We start from the raw sequence: 17,791 nt of genomic DNA on the forward strand, positions 1-17,791 counted from the left end.
ACATGCGTCCAAGGGACCTTCTTGCTGAAAAGAATGATAGCAATGCCAGAGCTGAGACAACACACAGTACCCGCCTGTCTCTGAGTCATGATGTCAAGCTTATTATGTAAGCATAGCAACAGTCCAGGAAAACTTGAGAGTCATTCACAAAAATAGGCGAAACGTTGGTGGCCTCTACAGCAGTCCTCTCTATGCGAGAGGGATGTCTAAAAGTAGGGAGTATTTAAATGAGATAAATATGTTTAAAATATTATCCTGATTAGGTATTAGGGGGATTTTATCGCAGAATATGATATGATAAGTGACGTCATTATGAGCAAGGTGGGAACATTGCAGGTAACCTTTTGAAACAGAATATGGACGCTCTTGTTACACTGGGACCAGGGATACCTGAAGCCGTATAATGTGGGCCGCAGGACTTGGGCTGGGGAGTGTGCTGTAAGTTCCCTGTCTGGTGATATTCCCTCATGTAGCGATTTGAATGTCCACTAGATGTCACCCTAGGACCAGTCGTTTCAGAAAGTGAGACTGAGATAATGAAGTAGGCTGGCACAGGTGAAGTCGGCTGCCACAGACAGGAATTTACAGCAGGCTGCATTTTAAGGTGTAACAATTCAATCAAATAAAGTAGTCAAAGTCACAGAATAGACCATAAGGTTGGAGACGCACACAATATTAAAACTGCTCAGGTAATTGTTTGCATTGGATAAACCATAGACTGCAAATGCTAAACCCGCACTCTATCCCGGATCATCTTTCTACAAGTTTTAATCTCAGAAATGTCGGTTTCCTAGTTCTCAGATGGCATGAATGCATCATATGAGATATTGCAATTCTGTTCATTCTATCATTCTGTAGAGACAAGCCACCCTTTTTTTCTTCTTCTATATTTTCATGCACAATGGTGACACCCAACATACTCCGTGAACACAGATCTGGAAATAGCAAAGGTATTCTGGGGAAGGGTGTGTTCCTGGTTGAAGTGGGGTATAGGGTTTATTTGGTGGGGTGTGGCTCGGAATAAGGTTGGGTGTACATGGGGTGAACATCTGCCGTCACATTCCAGCTTTTCTCTGGCAACAAATGCCTTAACATGCAGTCATTATGATCACTTGCAGCCTTTGCAGAACGCTCGCATGACTAAACCTAAAGGGATTTTAATCGCACACACAGTTTACAGTAAACCATATGCTTTTGTTAAAGGATGATTATAGTGCACAAACGTGATTGAGATGTTCCCAGGTGACCAATATTGTCGATATAAATATGCCATTTAGCTGACACTTTTATCCAAAGCAATTTATAGTACGTGGATACATTTTCAGTATATGTGGTCCCAGTGGGAATCCACAACCTTAGCGTTGCCAGCTAGTACAAACTGAGCCAGTTTGAGGACCAGTAATGTATAAAATTCATGGCTCTTACTGTATGCCTAATATACACTAGTCAGGGCATACTATTACATTATGGGCATTATGTTACAGTCACCCGTATAAGATTGAGGTAGAATACATATTGTATTTCATATAAAAAATATATAATTTATATCCTTTTAATACCTCAACTCAAAGATAGGCTATGTGAAGTAGAGTGAGTGGGTATTTCCACTAATAAGCTCAGGAGGACTACATTCTTTCAATTTAGCTTCGTGGGCAATAGATTCATTTGGCGGGGACGTGAGTCAGTGCTGAGCTTCCGGGACCTTTGCCCTCAAAGTAGGCAACTCTAGCTCTGACTGCTGACACCTGATCCCCCATGGGTGGCACGGAGTTTGTCTAAGGAGAAACGGGAGCCAGCGTTTATTCGCGGTGAAACATGCTGTCGAGAGGGAGTACAGTCACAGAGGCAGCAACAGCGCTAGAGCAAGTGAAACTTTTACATCAGCAGACCTGAGCCGCACGCACGAGTCGTTCCATTGCCAGGATCAAAGGGATCGTTTCATGCATAGTGTGCGTGTTTATTTCACGGAGATCTAGATAACATGAACTTCGAGCTGCGGGTTGACTTCAGCATCAACAAGGATTCTTGAAGTGGAACATGGCGAGGGGGATGAAGGGAGGTCATCCCACCGCTTTATTATGTACTTTTACGCTCTTGTTTTTGGGGACCGTGGACGCGCAAGTGCCTTTTAACGAAATAACGGGGTTTAGTTTGAGTCCCCCGTACTTCAACCTCGCGGTGGGGTCACGGATCTCCGCCACCGCAACTTGCGGTCAAGATGAATCTGGGACACCGAGAACAGATTTATATTGTAAGCTTGTCGGAGGACCGACCCTGGGACTTCCCAGTCAAACCATACAGGTAAACAGTGAATGACTTTGGGATATTTGGATTTGTAGTTTCCTTTTGAAGTGTTGATAGGCTATTCTATCATGCTGTTTTAGATTGTAAAATGTAAAGTAGCCTTTACAAAGACGCGTGCGTGCGTAAAGGCAAAACAGCCCATATCCGTGCGCATTTGTTGTAATAACATGAGTACATTGTCATACACACAATGCTAATGTGGTCGAGTAATAGCAGACTAAATAACATTGTTTATAACATAATGCAAAATTGCATGTACTGTATACTGTTTCATGAAATGAATCAAGTGTTTCCAACGATTTTCTTGAGATTGTTGCCGTATTAGAATACATAATATTCCCACGATCATATTCGGAGTTACATCTTGAATGTTCCTTACTTCCTTGCTTTTGCTCCCAGAGTCCCAGACTCCAGAATGAGTCACTAGAGCCCCCTGGGAAACACTGGCAATTCTGCCTGCCCTGACCAACTTGTACACCTGCCAGAAATAGTTTACACCATTGTTTTTTACTCCTGAGCTTTCCAAGGGGAATGCCTCCTATGAACAGTGGACTTGCCCCCTCAGGACTCTGAATCACACAAAATCACACAAAGAAGGGGGCCCATTCTTTCAACATGCTTTATTGCTTGCTGAATATCACTTTACTGTTATTTGAATATCGAGTACTGCTGGTGACACAATAGCTCACCAGAGGACCTGCACTACGAAGTGTGTGTGTGTGTGTGTCTGTGTGTGTGTGTGTGTGTGTGTGTATGTGCGTGTGCGTGTGCGTGCGCGTGCGCGTGCGCGTGCGCGTGGTGTTGGTGGGGGTGTTATGTTTGTACAGTATGTGCTTTGTCTTTGTTAGTTATTGTGTGTGCATGTAACCCATTTGTCAACTTTTGACTGTATGTTTTCGAGGCACAGATAGTGTATCTCTTTTCCTTATCCTACAGGGACAGTATTGTGACTACTGCAATTCCAACGACCCAAACAAGGCCCACCCAGTGAGCAATGCCATCGATGGCACAGAACGCTGGTGGCAGAGCCCTCCTCTCTCCCGCGGACAGGGCAACAACGAGATCAACATCACCCTGGACCTGGGACAGGTGAGCGCATAGGGGTTTAGCCCAGCGGGCTAACACAGGAGACCTGTGTTTCGAATCCAGGTGGATCACTGTTACATACAGTACATACCCCTGGGAAGTGTGACCTTGATTTGACACACAGCCAAGTCTTTTACCTGCTGGTGCCTGTTGTTTGATTGACAAGGCTTCTGTGGTGAGGGTATGAAAAGTAACGCCGGGATGTTACAGAGTGAATTATGAGGGAAGGTTTTCTCTCTGTCAGCTTTTTGGCCTGCTCGTGTGAGATACATGATGTCATTTGTGTGAGGGGGCGACCTGTCGTCAGTGGTGTAGACAGATATCACACTACAAGTATCAAGTTCTAAGAAGAAGAAGGCCTGGGAGAATGGCAAGGATTTTTGTTTGTTTTTGTGTTTTTCTTTATTGCAGTGCTCAGTGTTATGATATTGATTGTGGTCATGGACATCAGTGTTTGAAGAATGGAGAATGGTCTGTGATAGATGGTGGAGATGAGTGGTGGATGTGTGTGTGTGTGTGTGTGTGCGTGTGTGTGTGCGTGTGTGTGTGCGTGTGCGTGTGCGTGTGCGTGTGTGTGCGTGTGTGTGAAGGTATTTGGGATTAGCATCCAGTCGACGTATGTTTGCATCCAGTCAACGTATGTGAGTGATGGTTTTCTACTGTCAGTTTGAGTGCAGTATACTTGCGTTACAAGTGTGAGTTTCCTTGTTTGAGACGGCGATAGTCATGTGAAAGATGTCCCGCACCTGGCTTGGTGCCAGGAATGAAACTAATGCTCCTGCGGTTGGGGAGAATATTCATCCATTATGACCCATGGCTGCTACAGGAGATTGGCTCAGTGCCCATGAGATTGCCCCGCAAGCTCAATTATGCACTCGGAGGGGAAAAAGGGCGAGGAATTCTGTCTATGGATTAAGGATCAGGGGGATGTTAAAGGGATGGCTGGGGGGAGGGGTGGGGAGGGGTGGAGAGATGGACCTGTTGTGAGGTTGATCTTGTCTGCGGTTCGAGGTCGGGCACCAAACCAACACCACCGAAAGTAAATAGACCCAAAAGTGAGAAGTGCCTCGCCGCATCCATGTCCCCACCACCCCCTCAGGAGGATTGTGGGAAGAGAATGGGCGATGGCTTCTCCATCTCTGTTTTTAGACAGGGGGCTGAGTGGAGCAGCAGAGGTTGCTATGAAAGGCTAAATATAGCCCACTGACCCGCGGCAAGGATGCACGCAGGGCCGCGAGGGACGGCTGAGTTTAAGACGTGGTAATGCTTCGTTTATTTGGGAGCGGGGAAAGTGGTATTACTGCATTAAGGCATGCTATAAAGGGCAGGGTGAGGGGTATTCACTGAGACTACCAACCACACGCCTCCCCTGCCCTCCTCTGTCCTACCCCCACCCATCCTCAGTCTCGCCCCCACCCATCCTCTGTCCCGCCCCCCGCCCATCAAACAGCATCTGTGACCCAATGAGGATCCAGGGTTCAGCCCACCAGCTCACCTGGCCCCTCCCCCCATATGTCATCCATTTGTTTTTAGCTCCCTAAATCTTTTCCTAATGCCAAGAATGTATTTATGAAGCTGTGTGTGCTGAGATACAATCTCCTTTCCTGAAGAAAGCTGTTTTTAAAATGGTGATATTGTTGGAGCGCTGCCTTCCGAAGGTTGTTTGACTAATTGGCCCAGACTGATTTGGCAGCATAAAACTGAGGCTTAAGGTAAACCATTTAGGGTGGATTGACTGCCAATACAATAATTCTGTATATTGCACAGACACTATTTACTACAGGAGAAAGAATGATATCCCCTGGAAAGAGACTGGCAGCTGAGTGTTGAAAGCAGTCACACTTAAAGTTGAAAGGTTGTCCTCCCCTAGAGGAGTTAAAGGTGCAGCATGTCGTTTCGCGTGTTGTTTCTCTCTTTGGCGACACTGAAAATCTGCAAACTTTATATGCAATACGCATTTTTTTTCATAGCGGCAAACGTGCGCGTAACTTCCATAAAGGCCAGTGCTCGGCCACGACACCAGCTTTTAGAAAGCGCCTTGTCCGGACCAAAACAGTGCTCTCCAATGAACGTTCTTTATCATGCAATCTCTTTCCTTGATCGATACCGATTTATTATGGCCATTTAGCAATATTTTAAACCACAAATCTACATACTGGACCTTTATGAATGGTATGTGTATGTGGTCACATCTGTATGTGTCTTCCCCAGTTTTGGAGATCATGTTCTTTGAGGTGTGTTGATAAGAAATGGTGTTGTCAGAGGCTTCTGAAAGAAATCAGTCCACCTCTCTTCCAAGTCCTCTCAGTAGCCTACAGATGGACTGCCCAACAATGTTGGACTTCTGAAACACACTATCAGAAGAGCTTTTACAGCCACAACAATTTTTGTCAACATTTTTGAATGCACCTTCAAAAAGAGAAGGGAGAATATCAAGGTTCTTTCATACTCTTTTGCCACGTGGTCGCTAACTCCCGTTCTCCCATAATACAACCCCTCACGTTTCTCTAAAGCATGAATAGAATTACCTTGATTAATGTGGTTTGAAGGAAGCAGTTCTAGCTTCGGCTTTCAAAGCTTTTGTAGATTCTGTTAATGCACTGAATAGAAGATGCGGTCAGTGAGATTTGTGAGGGCTGGTTCTAGTTGAATGGTCTTTGTAGTCTCTTTAAAAGACAACACAGGTGCCTCCCTCGGCTCATCTTATCTCCATCTTTCACAGCGGATATTAGATAAAGTATATGTTTATGTTGAAATGGCAAGGTTCAAAGAGAAGGGTGCTTTTTCACGCCACCAATCCGTCAACGGTTGATCCCGCAACCTTTGTGGAACGTTAAATGTTGTAATACCACAAGCGCTGACACGCGTTTTCTTTGTGGATTAATGTGCTCAAACTCTGAAGTTGTGACAAAAGCAAGGAGTCAAAATATGAACTTTGAACATGTTTTTTGTTTACTCTATTCACTTGCCTTAAATCTTGAGTTAAGTGTGTCATGAGTTAATCTTTCTTTGGGAGAGGCCCCCTAACCTTGTTTAAAACATCTCAACCACTTTTGGATTATGTTGCTTGAGGCGAGCATATTTTAAGTAGCGACCACCTGTATTATCTTCTGGGCTTTTGACCTGTCACCCATTACAAATCTGGCCTGTCAGAAGATGACCTTGAAATCTCTCATATAAGGAAGTCAGGGGTGTAGAGAGGGCTTGTTTGTGTTCTTTTTAGCAACAGTACCAACAGTAATGGTTGTGTGTAGCCAATATGTGAATTTGTCTCCAATTGTCTCCAGGGCAATGGAGCTCTACCAGAAACAAAGTAAATATACTGAAGAGCCATTTTCTGTGAGTTGCAGAAGATTTCACCCAATAAATAATGACTCCCATTTTATGATTTTTGATCAGAGAATATTGAATGTTTTTTATCCCCATAATACTGTATCTGTTGTTTTCAATATTTTTCCTTTGTTTTTAGCAACAATTGCTTTTATTGACTATAATACATACATACACACATACATACATCTATACATAATGTATAGATTAAAATCTTTCCTCATGGAACATATCCTCAAACCCTCCCATCCCTTGCCCTTATAACCCCATTGCACCCCTTATAACCCCCCCTCCCACACACACACACACACACACACCTGTATTGCAGAGATATCTGGCCTTATTAAAAAAACCTATATACAGGACATTGTGGTGGCTACTGGTTGTCATAGTGAACACTGGCACCATAGTTTGGCTTCCCAGCCTCCCAGCCTCCCAGCCACCCCAGCTGTTTTTCTGGGGAATGTATTTTAGGATGCCTGACCACATGTGCTTATCTGCCTGAGTGCCCCAGATCATGTGAGATTGACATACCAGGGCTCATACCGCTGTCCGTCATCTGATGTTACAGAGAGGAATCTGATTGGTGGGCATTAGCCACTGAGTGGGCACTAATTGTTTCATTTCTGATTGGACCCTTTTGGTTGTTGTTTTCAAGGGCTGAGATTTGGTTTGGTATATCAGATTTGATACTGTATGTCATGGGAATTGGGAAATACTGATGTTAGATGACTGGTTGGATAGGTGAGGCACTCAGAGCTCTGAAAGGTCTCTGATTGGGCAGTGGCAGTTTCTGTTTGATCTCTGATGGGGTGGAGCTTGTTCTGATAGGTGGCTTGTGATGCTGGGGGTGTGATAGTGAATGTGAGCTACTTGTCCAAGTGGTGTGAAAATAAGAAGCAAAGCGACTATACCAAGAGCTGGGTTGGTTAGGGTATAGGAGCGTTTCTGAAGCTTTCTGCTTATGTAATATCCATCTCAGTCATGTTACTCTCTCAGATGGAAAGATGGAAAGATGGGGGCCTTTCAAGAACTCCTTTTTTGTCAGTAAAAGAATTCCTGTGGAACCTAATCCGCTCTCTCTCCGGGGCTTGCCTCCCACTGAAGTTTGGTCTGAATGTTTTATATGCAACAGTTGCACGACTCGCCCATTTTGTCCCAGAATCCATGTAGGCTGTATTGTGTGACATCCTTTTTGCTCTTTCAGATGTTCACAAAGGTCTTTCTGAAAGTGACCTGGCCTTTTCTTCTTTTCAGTGGGTAAATGAATGGATTAAGGAGGTGGAGGGGAATTGTGTTTAACTGTGTGGAGACTAAGAGGACCCCCCCCAAATGCACGCACACACACACACACGCACATGCACATGTGTGTGTGTGTGTGTGTGTGTGTGTGTGTGTGTGTGTGCGCGTTGCTAAGTTTGAGCCTGCCAGTGCTTGTTCTCGCTAGCAGGTCCCTGATCTTTCTGACCCACCTGGCACTGGTTCAGCCTGTCATGATTCAACAGACCTTTCAGATTAGTCTCTGGAACGGACAGATAAGGTGGTTATCAAACCACAAAATACCTCTCTTTAAAGGTACGATCTGCAATTTTTACTACTGTTCAATGTCCATTTCAATGGATGGTACATACCCAATGATGCTTGAAGAATTATATAGTTATCAATATCCTTGAACAGGAGACACTTTTTTCCCACTCATACTCTAGGCTGTTATATGTATTTTGGGTGTATTGACAATGATGACATAATTATGAAAGAACACGTATGCCTCATATACATTTCTTCGTGTTTACCGTCACCAGCATAGCCTTACTCTATGGAGACATGTCTGGCTGTCAGACATGTCCAAGAGATCTGGCTGCGGTGATGACAGAGGTGATGTAAGTGCCTGTCTTTAGCCTTGCCGGCCGTGGGCGCCAGGCCAGCCGGGTGTCTGACGCTCATATTAACAGCTACGCTCGCTAGCGGCCGGTGCTGGTTAGCGGCAGCAGCAGTGGCCCTGGCTTCACGGCCGGATCATTGTTGGACTGCAGAGCTTCCTAACCCTGCCCTGGAGCACAGTCGTGGAAAACTCGAGGGGGGGGGTTAACTCAGGATATAGGCTGTCCACCTTTTCATGGCCTGTGGCGATACATACATAGAAATTCTGATCAGTGGTGGTAGGCTGACTGACGCAGGCATTGACGCACATCGCGACCACAGAGTTTTCCTAGGTGTACTGGATGTATTTTTTGATAGGCTTATATGGCACCTTATGAACCCCCGTCCACTTCTAGGCCGAGTTGCTGTCATGTTAACTGCTCTCCATTTGTAAATGATTTGCCTCACAGTGGACTGATGGAGCTCAAATCTTGTTGAGATGATTTTATAGCCTTCCCCAGACTGATGTGCTCTCACTACCCTCTTCCTGATGTCCTCTGAGATCTCCTTTCCTCTCTGCATGGTGTGTTTTGCATTCACCTGTATGGGTAACACAAAACTGACCAGGTTTCTTATCTCTATTTATCAGAGTCCCGCCCAAACTCTTTCCTAAAGATCTCATCTCTCTTTGATTGGTTCATTTGGTACCCAGTTATTTACTCACCTGATTCTACTTACCTACTTGATTTAACCAATGCAACTTGGGGTTCACTTATTTTTGCACCTGCACTAATTTCTTTATAGTTTAGTTTTTCTACTACGCGCATGATTTCCTCTAAACCAACATATGGAATTGGTAAATATAAACCTGTTACGTCAGATAAAAAAAGACTGGTTCTGATTAAATGAAGATTTCATGGTAAAAAATAAAGAAATCTATAATTGCACAAGGGGTTCACATACTTTTAAGCAGCACTGTAGATAAATATTAGATCAGCTTTGAAATGAGTAGATAGAATTAAGTTCAGATAGCATTGTTTGCATAATTTCTAGTCCCTTTTTTTCCCTACCCCACCCTGCCCTAATTGAAGGACATGAAAAGAAAATAATGACTATATTTCTACTTACTGTACAGCTGTTTATCAGTGCATGGTAAGGTACATATAATACTTACACACATACACATATACACACACTTAGATTAATAAGTGAATCGGTTCATCAATTGTTTATTGTAATTTTGCCAACCTTCAGATGTCCACAGGTTAACCCATCTTCCCCAATATATTACCATTTTATTATTTTGTTTTGCAATACACCCTTCTATTTGACTGTGATGTTTTATGAAGGTCTTGAACCTCCATTTGTATAATTTCTGCTGAAATTTCCCCAAAAATAAATATTTTTCCTTTGAGTATAATCATATTTCCCAATTAATGTGCTTAGTTTTTCAGATCCCCTAAAAATATAGATCTATCTGCACACCGATGTTATGACTTTCCATTCCTGGAAAAAAGTGAGCCACCGATGGAAGAGTACCAAAATAGATGATCTGTTGATTCTGTTTCTTCATGGCAGAATCTGCACAAGGCTGACTGTTCAATGCCCATTGATGCCCATATTGAGCATTCTTTTTGTAACAAGAATTTCAGAATTTTAATTGAAAAGAATGGATTGCTGTGTCAATTGTTGTTCCCAACTATCTTGAATTGTATATGGCTTAGTTGTCAACCTTTTAACCTTACGTGAAACGTATACACTTTATATTATTTTATACACTTATTTATATTACTTTATACACTTTAGAATTATACTAACCTTTTTTAAGCCAAATTCATTTCCTTCTCTTTTAAAAAAAGTTCAGTTTTGGTGGCAAAGCTGCGGTGAGTTAGTTTGTATTGAGCATACACCTCCACACACTTTTGTTAGTTGCTTGTGTAACATGATTTTACCGTCCTTGTTCATTCCTTGTGTCATTAATACAATGAATAGACTTCTTATAATTGTTTTCAGTACAGTATCAGTATATTAGAGTTTAGCCATTTTATTTGTTCTAATATTAAATTAAATTAAAGTATTTTCTGGAGGATGAAATTGGAATTGTAGCCAACTCTGTATGGCTTTATTTAAAAAGGAGGTTAATTTAAACAGTGTTCCGTTGTCAATCCACTTGAAATGGGCAGTTTTAATCTGAGTAAAAGCAAAGAGGCCCCTTTTAACCATTGGATATTCTATTTACTAACCAAACATAAACCCTGAATGGCTTTTAACAAGCCATAATACCTCATCAACTGTAATACAGAGAAAAATGTCAGACAAAAGCAGAGCAGCAGCTGTACCTTTTACAAAGTTGTGGACTCACTTGCTTGCAGAAACATGCGTTGATCACATTTTTACTGTGCCCAAAATGGCCTCTTGTGACTATCTTTGTGTCTAGCCCACATGGGGTGGAGGTCATTGGCATATCCCTTTAAAAAAGGATCATTGAGTGGGTGAGGTCCCTGGAAAGAGGTGAATGCCTACCATGGAGACAGAGAGAAATACACCCCCCCCCCTCTCTCTCTCTCCCTCTCTCTCACACACACACACATACACACACATACACACACACACACACACACACACACACACACACACACACTCACATACACACACTGACACACACACACACACACACACACACAATCCACCACCTGTTCATTCAGCAGACAGACAAACAGTTGTAGATTGCATTGTTTCAAACTGGGCTGGTCTCTGTGTTGCCCTCCCCTCCACCCCCATGGAGCTGTCTGCCTGTGGCTGTCGGTCCGTCGGTCTGTCTGTCTGGCACGCCTGATCTACTGCAACAGAAGGTGATGCCTCTTCTAGCTGCAGCCTTGCATTCCTCAGTTCTATCATCAGACACATTCAGGATCTCTGTTATATGGCTTCTATCTGCTAGGATTCTGCCGCCCCTCCCCACACACACACACACACACACACACTCCCCTCCCCTACACCTCGAGTCATTGCTGCCAAGATTCTGGTATTCTTTGTGTCTTTTTTTGTATAACTTTATTGGTTTCTTATGGAGAATGCATACAACAAAAAGCACTTCGTTTCTGAACTGTGAATGAACACTCTAGTCTGCGTATTTAGAATGACAAGCACATCTTTTGTTTTGCTGAGACAATATGAATTCCATTGCAGTATTTGTATGCATCGTAGTATTGGTTGAAATAAATGCACATTATTTCTATGCGAACAATTTAATGTGAAGTTAGCATGACTTGTAAAGCCTAGTAACCAAACATATTGGTAAACAACATCGTAGTAGGTGGTCTTAAAGGCACAGGGACACACAGTAATACAGTATTCATGAAAGAGTACATCAGTGCAGTTCATTTGATAGACACAATGAGATTACGATTGGACGGTCGTCAAGGCAAGCCAGCGACAGAAAGTCGTAAAGAGTCACGCAATCAGGCGTTTACTGTGGGACCTTACTGTGGGAGTGTTTTTTTTTTTTTTTTTTCCCGGTGGGGGAGTGTAACACTGGCTGACTCCGTTACCTGAAGCTCAGGCATGTGTGAAGTCAGGGAAGGAATTCTGCATACAGGCAACAACACGGCAGTTCACGCTTTGAGGCACACATTCATCACGGCCCAACTGTCACACATACACACTGGGCATGGACGGTCAGAGGGCACTAGTGCTGGAAGTGGTGGTGGTGTGTTAAGATCTGGTGTGTGTGTGTGTGTGTGTGTGTGTGTGTGTGTGTGTGTGTGCGTGTGTGGGTGGGTAAATATACAGTGAGAGGATGGTGTGAGTGTGGGGACAGGATGGTGTGAAAGGTGTTAGGTCGCTGAGGTCTCTGCCTGCTCAGCCGCTCTGGGGTGATAATTACAGTTTTACTGCGGAAATATGGACATTCAATGCCCTGTGTATGTATGTTTTGTGTATTGGTTTCACTGTTAGGAATTTGAACTGGGGCCAAAAAGCTTAGGTTTCAGTGTTGGCCCCAATACCTGTGACAGCTTAACCTTTGATCTGTCCGACCCCCACACTCTCCTCCCCTGGTCTGTCTGTCAGACAGATGATGAGTAAGAGACACACACACACGCACACGCATGCGCACACACACACACACACACACACACACACACACACACACACACACACACACACCAATGTTGGGAATTTTATTGCCAACTGTTTGTCTATCTGTCTTTACACATAGCAGGGATCTAGGTCCTGGTACGACTAGCACGTCACAGAGATATTTCAGGCTTGCTCCAAACAAAAGGTGTTGGATATAATTCAAGTCTGAATGTTTAGACTGGCAAGACAAGGGATGGAAAGAGTCCCTGAGACAAAGCAGCCTCGTGCCAGGGGCAGTTGTTGTCCTCGGACAGGGTTCTATCCCCGTCTGTCTCTGGAAGATATTTCGATCCATCTCTCACTCATTGGCATTACAATAGATTTCTACATTACCGGATTCGGTGGTAGGCCTAAATATATATAATTTAATATAATTTGATGGTTTTGTGTGACTGTGAAGTGAAGTCATCGTGTTGATGCCAATACATTTGGCTGCATTCAGAATTATGAAACTCAATTATGAATGAGCTTTTTATTTTGCTTTCTGATGAGATCATTGTGTGTGTTTATGATTTTTGGGAGGGATATTTCATGGACAGTTGGGGGTATTATGTCACTGTTGTTTATCTGTTCCTCTGGCCGCGAAGATTGTTACTGTTGTGTGTCACTTGTTCGGTGACAGGTTCCTGAGAGCGGTGGCATGCCCTGCCACTGGCGTTGGGACACGAGGGGGGGGGGGGGGGGGGGGGGCACGGAATGTGACGGCATCGTAGGAATCTGAGACGGTCCCACATGCCAGTCGGCACGTCTCTGGCCACCCACCCTCTCCTCCTCCCTTCCCCGCCCCGCCCCTCCCCTCCTCCCCCGCTCCCTGCCTCCTCCCATCTCCTCTCCTCAACATCATCCACATCTCAAGGCGTGCGAACTAACCATACTCCTTCTCCTCTGTTCTTAATACTGTCGGTCAGTCTAGAGATAGTAACCAATCTCAGTTCTCAGGGAAGGCCTTGCTTGCTTCTGTTTTTAGAGGAGAGCGGCCTACGTTTTGATTGCGTGCTTCCAGATAGTCTTTTTTTTGTTCCCTACACATCCTGTAGCATGTGGGTGGAAGTGTTCTCTGATTAGCTTTGTGACACGCCCACGTTAAAGGGAGGTCAGCGTTTCCAATCTTGTTTGAACTTTCATTCTAAGACTTCTCACAAATTCCAGTTTTCAAAGCATTTTTCTCATTCATTTTGATCTTACTGATGTTTTAGTTTGAGCTTATACTTGGTGAAAGCACTGTTTTTTATGGACTGTAAGTCCTCTCACAAATTCCTGTTTTAGGCTCTTCTGTCACATCATTCATTTACATTTAGATTTGAATTCACTCTTGTAAACAAACATTGTTAACCTCATGAGCTGCAAGCCACATATGCCTGTTTTGGTGTCCCCCGGTTCTATGAAGTCTAAAAGGTTCAAATCAAGGGTTGATGGCTTAATGAAGGGCTTATTTACAAAGAACCAAGATGGCAAAATCAGGCCGTGTGGCTCATTAAATTTTGAGAAGCCCCTAGGAGTGTTTGTCTAATGGTTTTTGGCAGTATTGATAGTCCCACTCATGACCCCCCCCCCCCCCCCCCCACCCGCCCCCACTAACAGGACAAGGCCAGACACCGTTCCATCTGACCCCTGAACCATTGCACGATCAATCAACCCCAGGAGCTCCTTAAACTTGTTGCTGGGGATTTGCCATCCTTCAAGTTAATTGTGGGGTGTAGTTGACAAGTCTCTAAGTTCCATAGTCCAGCTTTTTTCTTTCTTTTGATAGCTCTGTTAGCATAGCTATGGCTCATGAAGGGAGAGACTCAGCCTTGAACGCGTGGCATGGCAAACAAAAGCCTGCTGGGGTTATAAAAGTTCCTATAGGTCCTCAACTAGTGTGGGCCTGCCTTTATCCTTTTCAACCCAGCTGAAGGCAGTCAGTTTAGAACCAGCCCTAAAATAGCATGTTTTTTTATAGATATAGTCTGTTATGGATGGAGTCATTTCAAATACTGGAGAGGTATTATGTATTTCAAATATGCTCTTTTCAGTTTCTCACTCATGTGAGTGCCATTTTAGGATATTTGGCAGGGTGAAATCTTTTGGATATAATTCCTGCTCGCAGCTGTACAAGGGAGGAGGGAGGAGGGAGGAGGGAGGAGGGTCAGTCAGGTGTAGTTTATTTGTTGATACTGTCGATGTCACGTGCTGCTGGATGTCATAAGCTGTCATTCCAAACCATGCAAACAGCGATGCCAACCATCACAATGAAGTCTTTTACTGTGGAAAAAACTGCTTTAAATTAATTAATGTAACTGAAGTAGCCTTGATGAAGATTGTGGTGGTGATGGTGGTGATGATGGTGATAATTGTGGTGATGATGATGATGATGATGATGATGATGAGAGTAACATTTGAATGTGGAAAACATTGTTGTAAAGGCCTGACAGAATGTTTAGTGCAGGGGGGAAATAATCATCATTGGTGCTCTTGTGTAGCCCGTGTTTTCTGATGGTGGAGATATGTTTTTGAATATGGAGGGTGTGTGTGTGTGTGTGTGTGTGTGTGTGTGTGTGTGTGTGTGTGTGTGTGTGTGTGTGTGTGTGTGTGTGTGTGTGTGTGTGTGTGTGTGTGTGTGTGTGTGTGTGTGTGTGTGTGTGTGTGTGTGTGTGTGTGTGTGTGTGTGTGTGTGTGTGAGAGAGAGAGAGAGAGAGGTGCACCTGTACCATTTTAATCTGTGTTCACCGCAGTCTCCTTGGGCCTTTGTAATGCTCAACGGTTCTACTGTATCTACAATATGAGCACTTGAGGGCAACAACATTCTTGTGAAATGAGAAATAAAGGAGAAGCAGAAAACAGTATTTACAGTATTTACAGTATTTACAGTATTTACAGTGTCCTGCTTAAGTAATGGGACAGTGAAGCTGCATTTTTTGTTCTTTTGGCTCGACACTACAAAGGTCTTATGAGGCTGACAAATCAGAAAACATCGGAAACATAGCCAAACCTTAGGCTTGCCAAAATCAACAGTTTGGAACATAATTAAAAAGAAAAACAAGGCATGGTGATCTCAGCAAACGCAAATGGGCTTTGTAGAATTCTACAGTGGAAGTCAGAAGAATGCTGAGCATAATTAAGAAAAAAAAAACAACAACTGTCACACAGATCAGGAACACTCTCCAGGAGATACTGTAGGCCGCAGCGGTCTGGAAAAAGTATACAGAAACTTGTCTGCTCATGTACAAGCCAATGCCTCCAAATTCATTGAATGGCGCTTCATCATACAGTAAGACATTGACCCAAAACATACTACCATAGTTTGTAGTTTTTCAGGGCCAAAAAGTTCTTGACTGGCCAAGTCAATCTTCAGATTTACATCCAATTGAACATGCATTTAATTTCCTGATTTTAGTCAAAAAGACCTCAAAACAAACAATAACTTAAGAAGGCCTGGCAGAGCATCAATAGAGAAGATACCCAGAGTCTGGTGGGGTCAATGGGTCGCAGACTTCACACAGTTATTGCATGCAAAGGATGGTTGACCAAATACTAAACATGACTGCTTAATTTGCTGCTTAAAATCATATTAATCTGTCTCATTACTTTTGGTGCCCTGAAATAGGGGGATGAGGTATAAAAAGTGTTGTAATTTCTGGATGGTGAAACCAACATGTACAAAAAGAAATACTTTTACCTCATAGTAATTGTTTGATTTCAAATCCAAACCTTTGGAGTATAGAACCAAAAACACAGGGCATTATACAGTATTTGACCCACTGGCTATAAGCCTGTAGATTTAAGGAGCATTAGTTCTGTCATCCTGTAGTCCTTGCGACCCAGCAGGCAAGAATAGCTTAACCTTGTTGACGTGATTGTGCTCCTGCTTTCACGAAGAAAGGAAGTGTAGTATTGTCTTGGGCTGTGAGACGTGTGCAAAGACTGGGGTCAGGCTCTGTGATGGTCTTGGTGGACCATGGCACAGGAAACCACAACGATTAGAAGTGATGACTTCTGCCAAAAAGAAAATCATTAAGTGTATGCTTGTTTATTTATGCCCTTTGTTTAAGAGTGCACTTTGTGTCCTTGTTTTTAGCTCTTCCATGTGGCCTACGTCCTGATAAAGTTTGCCAACTCCCCTCGTCCTGACCTGTGGATTCTGGAACGTTCTATAGACCATGGGAGAACCTACTTGCCTTGGCAGTACTTTGCACGTGAGTATTACGGTTTTATTGAAACTTTCATAACCACCTACCACGTCTATCTGTCTATTTGGCTCCTGTTTCTGCAATATTTGTTTGTCTGTTGACCAGCTTTTGGGAGTATAGTACAGTATGCTGAGACATGTTGATGTTGTTGAAGCTGTTGAAACATGAAGCCTACCTATTTCCACATGTTGTTTTAATTTTCCTTGACACTTAAATGTGTTGATGTTTTTGTTGCTTAATGTAGCCTAGAAGTATTTGACAAACCTTGAAGCTCGGTTGACATTCTCATATTGTGATGAAATACCTCGAAATGAAGGGGATTTGTGACCAAATGGAAAATGTGCTGTTCTCCCAAGCTTTAATCCCAATACTTAAACAGTAACTTACTGCAGAGTGTCTGGCAGACCATGTTACCCATAATGCATCTGTGATTCCAGGCACTTTCCAGGTCATCCAAAATACAGTCAGGCTGTTGATGTCAGCATCATATTGGTGTGGTTTCTGAGCTGTTGAATGAATAGTTCACTCTGAAATAAACATTCTGTGATTAACCACATACCTTCACTCTGCACCAGGACACTAAAGACTGCCTTTAAACACCTCTACAGGCGTTATGAGTTCTGATATTCTATTCAACGTGACTGCAATGTTGGCAACTTGCAAAGCAACTCTACCTTCTCCAATGCTCCCCCTCCATACCCACGTTCAACCGCCAGCCCTCAAAGTGAAGCCATACCTGATCCTTGTGAAATACCTGTGCACACATACACACCTTGCCAGCAGAAACAGCTGCGGCTTCTCTCCTTTTGAATTGAGGCCTGTCTTTGTAGAGGTGTTTAAAGGGAGAGTTTACTCTGAAAGTGTCCTGGTGAGTGAAGGTATGTGGTTAATGTATTCACCGT

General features: G+C 43.5%; 1 protein-coding gene across 1 annotated transcript in view; it reads left to right on the plus strand.

Annotated features, from left to right (window-relative positions):
* The first annotated feature begins 1,998 nt into the window (after positions 1–1,998).
* Positions 1,999–17,791, plus strand: part of LOC310819129 (laminin subunit alpha-3-like) — a 65,794-nt gene continuing 50,001 nt past the window's right edge. The window contains exons 1-3 of the mRNA XM_083690367.1: positions 1,999–2,301; positions 3,241–3,393; positions 16,778–16,895. Of these exons, the coding sequence (XP_083546493.1) occupies positions 2,038–2,301; positions 3,241–3,393; positions 16,778–16,895 (535 nt within the window). The 5' untranslated portion in view covers positions 1,999–2,037. The remainder of the gene's footprint in view (positions 2,302–3,240; positions 3,394–16,777; positions 16,896–17,791) is intronic.

The sequence above is a fragment of the Argentina silus genome, assembly GCF_951799395.1.
Source record: "Argentina silus genome assembly, chromosome: 18".
In the NCBI taxonomy this organism is placed as follows: domain Eukaryota; kingdom Metazoa; phylum Chordata; class Actinopteri; order Argentiniformes; family Argentinidae; genus Argentina; species Argentina silus.